Here is a 9986-nt window from a genome sequence, read left to right as displayed (position 1 = left end):
GTCAATATGTTAATAGAATTCCCTGTAAAGAGCGTTATTCAGAATCCTTGTCATTTTGACGTTATCGGCCACGTGACCGCTTTGAACTGAAAAATCCAGTGCGTTGTAAAACCACGTTAATTGTCTAATTAGCTCTTCTTCATTTCTCATTTGATCTTCTTCGGACATGTTAACTCTTTCTTCGACTTCTTACTCTGCTTCCGTAGGTTCAAGTGATTCTTTAAGCGACTTGACTTTCTCGCATAGTGAAGAGATTTCTGCATTTATTTGGTCGAGTTAAGCTTTCTAATTATTTAGGCACCTCGTGTTGGCTTCTTCTTTGCTTCCAAGCGTTGGTCTCCGTTCCAAGAGCTCGAGATAAACCGAATCGCCATCTTGATCGCTTGTAGAACTGCCTTTCCTTGCTCTCTTTCCTTTATTTATATTTGGAGTTGTTCACATCTTTTTACTCTTTTGTAAGTTTTGACGAAATAATAAGGCAAGAGAGTTCCTGGGAGATTAATTAGGTTCGTTTTGTACGAATTTTTATCGGAGCGCCAAAGCACACTTCCGACACTGTAGCGCCTCATCTCCAGTGTCATTTCCTTAATTTAATACCTCACCTAAGTAAAAACGTATTTGCTGGCGTAATATGCTCTATTGCACTAGTTTCATAAAGAAGTCCGTTGCTCCTGTGGAAGTCTAAGTCTCTTCTCTTCAAATTTTAAAACAAGAAATTTGCCTTGTTGAGTAAATTAGTTAGAAGATAGTGTTTGGAAGCGGCTATAATTACCACATGGTGAGATATAAACTGATGTGGATAAGACATCACGATCGCAAAATGCAAAGGTCACAACGGTTAATCAGGAACGTCGTGCCTAAGAGCAAAGCAAAGACTCTTTTGTAGTGACGCCGGTTTTGAAAAAATATTCGCCAAATGGAGCTAATCAGGATCATAAAGAGAAAATATATCAAAATATGCGTTTCCCGCATCCCTTACTCCTCACCAAAACTTCTTCCCACCCCACCCCTCACCCCTCACCGCTCAACCCTCTCTGCTCACGTCTGACTTAGTAGACTTGTCGTTTCTAAAGGATTTAAACATAATACAGTTATGCCCCTGTAGATACGTTTCCATATACGTTATAAAGGTATGTGCAGCCCCAAGGGAGATGAGTGTTATCGACTTAGGGCTCAGGGGCGGATTCATTAAACCAGATAAGGATAAGTGTTTCCTAACATTCGGAAAAAAATATTGTAGCAATGGCTGTCCATTTAAGCGTCAGGTTTAGTCAAGATTACGTTTGTAGGGAAATTCAAATCTATTAGCCCGCATATATATGATAAAGGGTTTCAAGGTGGGAACGCACATCCATATCCTCACCTTAAATTAAAGATTCACGGAGATTAATCAATACTACAAATTAAATGCACAGGTTTTCCTTAATTTAACTAAACTTTCAACTTGAAGCTTAAATATGGTTAACTATTAAGTGGAATGAAATAATTTGTAGTGTTTGAAAAGTGTTAAGTTCCTTTATTATTTCATTCGTTAAGTCGTCGCGCAGTTTTAAGTACTTTGAAACAATCAATGACTGGTAGCCATAAATACGAAATTTACAGCACACACTTAGCAATACAGATTAATAGAAAAAACAAATGTAACAACAAATTTTAGCTCTACACTGTTATTGTTTTTAATAGATCTCTACGTGGCAACACTTATTTTGTCAGCCAGTTAAGTTAAACTGTTCTTCGTCTACAAAACAATGATTCCACCTATAATCACGCAATTCTGTTGCTTGTGGTGCCTAATATGTAATTATCCAATAACATTAGTGAGTAGACTGATAGTAACAGGTTCTTTTTTCTTGTTTTTGATAGATTTCTAAAGAAGAACCTGTTGACGAACTTGCCTCCAGGAGTCTTCAATAGTAACACTCAGTTACAAGTGCTGTACGTTTTTGTCGTTTTTCCTGACTTGCATGAAAAAAAAAAAGATTAAAAATATATTTTCGACTTGAATCATACAAGCTTGTTGTTTGTTGTGGGCTATATACCATTACTCAATATCACTTATAAGTAGACTGCTAGTTACCAAGTCATTGATATTGTTTCTTCCTAGTTTCTTGGACAATAATCAGTTGAACAGCTTGAATGAAGGAGTTTTTGATTCCAATACTGAACTGAATTGGCTGTAAGTAGAGTTCTTTATCGTAAAGGAATGTGGCTGCCTTCGCACATCAAACTTATACATCCGAAGGAGTTTCGACAAGACAGACTGATTGTTATTCGTAAGATAAAACTTTTTACTTAAGATAACAACTCAGACGGCCTTCCACACACGTGGATGATGAAGGATTACACGGATAAAGACCAAACAAAATCACACTCGTGATGAGAACGAAAACATGGCGGCTACGAGCCAGGATGAGCGGTCACCAAGCAAATTGGTGACATGCATCCGCTGACCTTACAAAACTATTACTGCAGTACCGCTGTAGTAACATGGCTCCTCAACTGCATCCGTGCAGTTACAAACAACAATAAACTTAAAGGTTTAAACTTCAATAAACTAGTAGTTAAATGCTCCGCAAACGGTAGTGTCTCGAAAATTCACATAACTGCTCCGCAGCAGTTACTGAAATGATCAACAAGTTAATAAATTTAACGTTCTACTGCAATGTTCACTGTCATAATCATGTCGCTCTTCAAGTGTTCTTCGTTGGCTCCTCGATGGGGACTTCCCTGGTCTCCCGGTGAAGGACATCCTCCTCGACCACTTCACCTGCCGTCAACAGTAGAACAAGCTTATGTATAGGTCTGTCTAGATATGACGGCGGGCTTTGGCGTTTGCCACGATCATCCAAATCTCCGTCTGCCATCAGCAACCTGACCTTTCTGACGAAACCATCTTCACTAGGGTAAGTCTGCACTACTCTGCCGAGCGGCCACTTGTTACGGGTTCCCTCATTCTCTTTGGAAATCACCACGTCACCAACAGTAAGATTTCTCTTTGGCTGAACCCACTTTCGTCTGACTTGTAACGATTGAAGATACTCTTTGCGCCATCTTAGCCAAAATTCGTTCGCGAAATACTGCACCCTTCTCCAACGCCTGCGACAGTACACATCCGCTCGTTGAAATTCTCCTGGTGGTGGTAGCACTCGTTTTGGCTTCATAGTGAGGAGGTGGTTTGGTGTTAACGGCTCTGGTGCATCTGCATTACATAGGTAGTCAACACTGAGAGGTCTTGAGTTGATAATGCACTCGACTTCCGTCATAAATGTGCGCAAAGTTTCATCATCGAGTTGGTTCCCAGCCTTCAACAACAGTGGTTCCAATGCATTGCGTACACTGCGAATCAACCTTTCCCAGGTTCCTCCCATGTGGCTAGAGTGGGGCATGTTCATTTTGAATGGGATCCACTCGCATCCATTCCTTAGCAAATACTCTTGAACGTGATCTTGGTCCATCTCAGATAAAGCTGACTTCAATTCATTCCGTGCACCAACGAAATTTGTCCCTTGGTCAGACCTCAGCTGCCTGACAGCGCCTCTCCGATTCATGAAACGACTCAGCGCATTGATAAAGGAAGAACTGTCCAGTGAATTGGCAGTCTCAAGGTGAACACTTCTTGACCCCATGCACGTGAACAATACTCCATAACGTTTAACGTCACTCCTTCTTTCTTTGACAATGAACGGTCCGAAGAAATCAACTGCACAATAGGAAAATGGAGGTGCTGGTTCGAGTCTGTCCACAGGAAGACAAGCCATCTTCTGCTGCTCTGTGGGTCTACGTAGCCGTCTACACGTTACACAGCTTGATATGAATCTTGACACTCCCGAAGATCCACTGATCAACCAATAGCCATTCTGGCGCAGCTCGTTATGCGTCATCCCGCGACCCATGTGGTTCACTTTCAAGTGGTGATGTTGAATCAACAGTTCAGTCAAATGACCTTTTCGCGGAATAATGACTGGATGCTTCATATCAACTGGTAAATTTGCTCTTCTGATACGTCCTCCAACACGAATCAGACCATCTTGGTCCACAAAGGGATCCAGTTTGTACAGCGAACTGGACTTTCGCAATGCTTGATTTCTTCTTCTAGCTTGACCTCTGTTTGTTTCTCCGTCAGTCACATTCAGGTTGCAGAGAATTTGAAGTTCTTCATAGAAATGTTCGTACTGCAAACACCGGATGATGGTCTTCTCTGCTCCTTGAAGCTCTGACAGTGCAACCTTTTGCACAGATTTCTCAGCATCTGCCCCTGACCTTGTCACTGGTTTCCTGGGCTTCTTCACTTCTCTTCTTTGAAACTTGGACTTCAGTCGTAAACATAGCGCTATGACCTTCATAGCTTGGTACCAGCTGGATACACCATCCAGTCTGCTCGTCTCGAAGTGATCAGGAAAGGGAACAACACTCTTGACTTCCGTAATCAATACGGACACCTTCTTCACCTCCGGGTCGGACTCTTGAAGGGGAGACACCTCCACATTTTCAGGTTTACAGGGTCCGCTCTTCCATAGAAATTCAGGACCGGTTAACCAACGCGAACCTTCTACCAGCTGCTTTGCTGTGAGTCCTCGTGACGCGTAATCTGCTGGGTTGTTGCTTGTGTCAACATAGAACCACGAGTTAGGATCAGTTAGGTCACGGATCTGCTGCACCCTGTTAGCGACATAAACGTGAAATCTCTTAGCTTCATTGTTAATGTATCCGAGAACTACTCGGCTGTCTGTCCAGAAGAACTCTTTGATCTCTGGGTACTCCAACTCTCTTCTCACAAACTCACTTATTCTTGCTGAGGTGGTAGCAGCTGCTAACTCCAGCCTTGGGATGGTCTTGTGCTTTAGAGGCGTTACCCGTGCCTTTCCGATAACGAAAGAGCAATGAACTTGGTCATGTTCGTTAATCAGTCTTAGATAAGAGCACTGACCGTAGCCCTCCACTGAAGCATCTGAAAAGTAGTGCATCTCCACAGCTTTCACGGAGCCAAAGTTATTCGGTTTGAAACATCGCTGTATCTCCAGCTTCTCCAACTCTACGACTTCTTGTAGCCACTTTTCCCACTGTGGGTGTAGATACTCAGGGACAGGGCTATCCCAGTCTAACTTATCTTTGCACATCTGCTGGAGTATCTGCTTTCCTTTGAGTGTGACAGGGGCTATGTAACCATTAGGATCATAGATAGAACCAATAGTCGACAAGACACCTCGCCGAGTTAAAGGGCGATCACGAAAGTCAATACGGAACCGAAAACTATCGTTCTCAACACACCACGTCACACCCAGGGCTCTCTCAATAGGCAAAGGATCTACGGCTAAGTTCAGTTCCTTGATTCCCTTTGCATGGTCATCAACCGGAATAGCCTCAAGAACTTCTTTTTTGTTTGACACTATCTTGTGTAATCTGAGCCCTGCTTTGTCACAGATGGCTTGGCTGGCTTTGATCAATTGGATGGCTTCAGGAACTGTTGAAACGGACTTCAACCCATCATCTACGTAGAAGTCCCTGCGTATAAACGCAGCTGCATCCGCACCAAACTCTTCTTCACCATCGTCAGCTGCTCGCCTAAGCCCGAAGTTCGCACAACCTGGGGAACTACTGGCTCCGAACAGGTGAACTTTCATACGGTACTCAACTACTTCATTTGACGGGTCCCCATCCCGCCACCACAAGAAACGCAACAGGTCTCTGTGCTCTTCAGCAACTACGAACTGGTGGAACATGCTCTTGATGTCCGTCATAAATGCAACGCTTTCCTGGCGGAAACGACACAGGATTCCTAACAGATCGTTCATAAAGTCAGGGCCTTGTAGCAAGTTGTCGTTGAGGCTGACTCCGTTAAACTGGGCTGAACAATCAAACACCACTCTGATCTGTCCTGGTTTCTTTGGGTGGTAGACTCCTGTATGTGGGACATAATTGACTTTGCCATCTTGTACTTCAAGACGATCTACAGGAACTCTTTCTGCACATTGAGAAATTAAGTCCTTCATAAAGATCTGGTAGTCTGCAAAGAACTTCGGATTCTTCTTGAATCTGGCATTCAGCTGGTTCCACCTCTTTACAGCAAGCTGGCGATTGTTGGGTAGACACACATTGTTTGACTTCAATGGAAGGGGCATTTCATAATGTCCATCTGGTCGTTTCTTCACTCCGTTCTCTAGAATCCTTAGGAATCTCTCATCTTCTATGGAATAAGGTTTGTTCTTAGTACTTGTCTCAACAAAGTCAGTTTCTAGCACATGTAGAACCTTCTCCGGGTCAACAATCTCTTTGGCCTTCGTAGTGAACGCAAAGCGGCTATGGACTTCTGAAGCTGTAATTCTATTGCACACACCCCTGTCTCTGTCTTCCTCATCACGTGACTTGCAGACTCTTCCGATCACTCCCCAGCCAAGTACGGTTCTTTGGGCATACGGCTCATCATCTTCACCGGCAACTATTTCTCTTGGTCGGATAGCTCTCGGACAGTTGTTTCCAATCAGGATAGAAATCTCTGCGTCTGGATGGTACGGTGTCAACTTATCGGCAATGGGCTTCAAATGTTGCCATTCTCTGGCCACTTCAGGTTTGGGAATCTGCGATCGATTGGCTGAAACAAGTTCTCGGGTGAAGGCCACTGGCATTTTTACAACACACTCCCTGTGATAATCCAAAACTTCTAGCCCAGTGATCTTGCTGGTTTGAACGTGTGCATTCTGCTCTTGCATTGTTGTCAACAGAAGTTCAGTTGACGGGCCTTGTAGATTTAACCGTTCACAAAGAGTTTGAGACACAAAACTGACATTTGAATGGTCATCGAGAACTGCATACTGCAACACTTCCTTGTCTGGTTCTCCCACTGGCCTGACCCACACTGGTACAATCATGGTGTGATCAAATCCACTGCTTTGATCAGGAAGTAAACATACACTCATACAATTAGAGACGGCAACACTGTCTTGTGTTTGTTCCTTGTGAAGGCATGTGGGATGCATTCCTGAGCATGTTCTGCATTTCAATCTCTTTCGGCAGTTCGCTACCTGATGACTGTTACTGGCTGCACAGCCCATACATAAACGTTCACGGAAGAAGAAATCTCTCCTTTCACTGAAAGGTCTTCTGCAAAAATCACTGCAGTCATCTAACTTGTGCACTGCACCACAGAAGAGACACTTATTCACATCGGCTGGACCTGGGCGACTTGATTTACTAGAACTACTAGAATCTGCTTCACGATTGCTATGGCCCGAGACTGATGTGGCAAGGGAACTACCCCTGTTCCTATCTGGCTTCTGTCTGCTGTTAAAACTTGGACTGCTCGATGTAGACAGGCTTTCCAACTCTGGAATGTTCGCCTTATCTGCTGCATCTCTGATGAAACCCGCAAACTTGAGAAAGGTAGGGTAACTAGCTTCTCCATGGGTGTGTCTCCAATGATTAACTGCATCCCTCCACTTAGTCTCTAAGTAGTAGGGAAGTTTAGCACATAGCTTCACATTTTCTTTCGCATAATCCAGTACAGAAAGTGCTGGAATGTTTTCCTTGGCAGCTAAGACTTTATCAAGAAGGTCAGAATATTCTCTCAGAGCAACAGCGTCCTTAGGACCTATCTTGGGCCATTTATCTAACTTGTTGATGAAGGCTGAGCTAACAACATTGCAATTTCCATATCTTTCCTGCAGTACGGACTTGGCTTTCTGGTAAGCATCTTCTGTTCCGATCAGAAGATAGTGTTCCACAACTTGTTTTGGCTTTCCTGATACATACTGATTCAACATATTCAACTTGATGTCTGCCTCTAATGGTCTCGAGTCAATTAGAGCATTGAAAGCACTTTTCCAAACTGGGTATTGCAGGGGGTCACCACTAAAAATTGGAATGGTAATCTTTGGAAGCTGTCCAGAGACAAACAATTGTTTGCTCACAGTACTTTGTTCTAAGTTAGCTACAGTTAACTTGTCCATACATTTTTCCAGTGATGATGCTACCTTTTCCCACCCTTCACTGAAGGAGTTTGCTTGACCTTGGGGATGAACAGACTGGTAGCTTGAAGGCGATGCAACAACTGCTGACATAATTGGTGATGGACCACTAAAAGGGATAGTTACAGGAGGATCACCTCTTGTTGGTGTGACAGTTTGAGAACTAGGCACTTCTCCTTGAGTGGGAAGGCTATGTCTATGTTCAAAATGACGAACAGTAAATACTGAGTTTGTTACAGCTGCTGGAGAGAACGATGGAGCTGATGCCCGCAAACTACATGTGGTTGACTTAGGTGTGGATGTAGTTGTTAAAACTGGCGCTAGAGAAACTTGGGCGTAGGACTGAACTGACGTGGAGACCACATTAGCACTGGTAGGTACTGGAAGAGATTGTAAGAACCTTTTAACTCCTTCGCCCTTACTATCAGAAGGAAGAGTAGCTAAGTCTTCATCCTGAAGCGAGGGTGTTTGCTCCTTTTCAATCTCTTCGCATACACTTAACTTGGCTCTACTTAGTTCAAGCTCCATCTTCAATCTGAGCTCTTCTAGTTTTTGTTCCTGCATTAACTTGTCTACTTTTTGAGCTTTTTCTTGCTCCACAAAGGCTAACTTAACCTTCAAGGCCGCTTCTTCCTGTTGTAGCTTGTACTTATCTACCTTGGTTGAAAGTACAGTATCCACATTTGATTTATTGGTTTTGGTCAATTTACTCTTCTTGGAACCCTTAGAACTGACAGAACCAGACTCCAGAACTGTTTGTTCCAAGTATCTAATTTCATCCCTCACATCCCTTTCAAAACTAGACCACTCACCACAAACTTGCTCCCAGATGTCCCTGACATTCGCTAACTCCTCGTCTTGAACAATTTCTCTGATTTCGTTATACGCATCCGTGAATTCACTCCACAGAACTTGAGCTCTACTAAATTTCTGCTTCCAAGTTGATAATTCATTACACTGTCCTCGAAGCAACAATGTATTCCTTAGTGTTCCTGTAAACGTAGACCTTTTAGACTTGAACGATTTAACTTTGATTTCGGTTTGATAGTACCGACCCTTTTCAGTTAGCTTCCTGCTACGAACTTCAACCATTTGCTCACCATTTTCCTGTTCACTTAATGCCCCCACTTCGGCAGCCCTCGTTAACTCCTTAAGTTCAACAATTAAACGCGATGAATTCTCGCAAACGTCTTCTTTAGCATCCATTACAAAGTTGTCGCTGCCAGCAACAAAGTCATTACGGTAGAATTAAACTTCACTAAAAACCACAACTTGACTTGTTATTTCAACCGCATCCTCCGTGAGTTGTTATTGTGGCTGCCTTCGCACATCAAACTTATAACATCCGAAGGAGTTTCGACAAGACAGACTGATTGTTATTCGTAAGATAAAACTTTTTACTTAAGATAACAACTCAGACGGCCTTCCACACACGTGGATGATGAAGGATTACACGGATAAAGACCAAACAAAATCACACTCGTGATGAGAACGAAAACATGGCGGCTACGAGCCAGGATGAGCGGTCACCAAGCAAATTGGTGACATGCATCCGCTGACCTTACAAAACTATTACTGCAGTACCGCTGTAGTAACAAGGAATGTTAAGTAATGAGGTTACGTCATGTTAACTATGCAGTTGTATTAATAAGTAAACTGCTAGTTGCGTTTCAATTTATGTAGTGACTATTTTTAATTCTAACAGGAACTTAGATAACAACGAACTAGAAGACTTACCTGCAGGGGTGTTTGATCGACTCACTCAACTGAGACGTTTGTAAGTACAACTTTTGCCATAAAACAGACAGAATGTTATCTTTTCATATTATGTAGTCTTATATTTCATAAAAATAACACGTAATCTGAAAGTAACCTTCAATTTAAACTTACATCTTGACAGAAATCTGAATAACAACCAGCTGAAAGTCTTGCCCCCAGGAGTTTTTGATAACAATACTCGGCTGGGACTGGAGTTGTAAGTAAACCTTTTCCTTCGATAAATAACAAGAAAACCTCTGGATTTTG

The 9986-nt window shown here is 42.8% G+C and overlaps 1 protein-coding gene across 1 annotated transcript; it reads right to left on the bottom strand.

Annotated features, from left to right (window-relative positions):
- Positions 1-2690: 2690 nt before the first annotated feature.
- Positions 2691-9167, bottom strand: LOC146453554 (uncharacterized). Its single transcript, XM_085096491.1, has one exon. It carries the CDS (start codon positions 9165-9167, stop codon positions 2691-2693), a length of 6477 nt encoding a protein of 2158 aa, XP_084952617.1.
- Positions 9168-9986: the final 819 nt, after the last annotated feature.

The sequence above is a fragment of the Pavona decussata genome, unplaced genomic scaffold, assembly GCF_977016875.1.
Source record: "Pavona decussata unplaced genomic scaffold, jaPavDecu1.1 SCAFFOLD_329, whole genome shotgun sequence".
NCBI classification, from domain to species: Eukaryota; Metazoa; Cnidaria; class Anthozoa; order Scleractinia; family Agariciidae; genus Pavona; species Pavona decussata.
Note: the sequence above shows the minus strand (reverse complement) of the source record. Positions and strands in the feature narration are given on the sequence as shown.

Coding starts and splice junctions, on each gene's coding strand:
- LOC146453554 (XM_085096491.1), bottom strand. CDS start 9,167: ATGGATGCTAAAGAAGACGTTTGCGAGAATTCATCGCGTTTAATTGTT.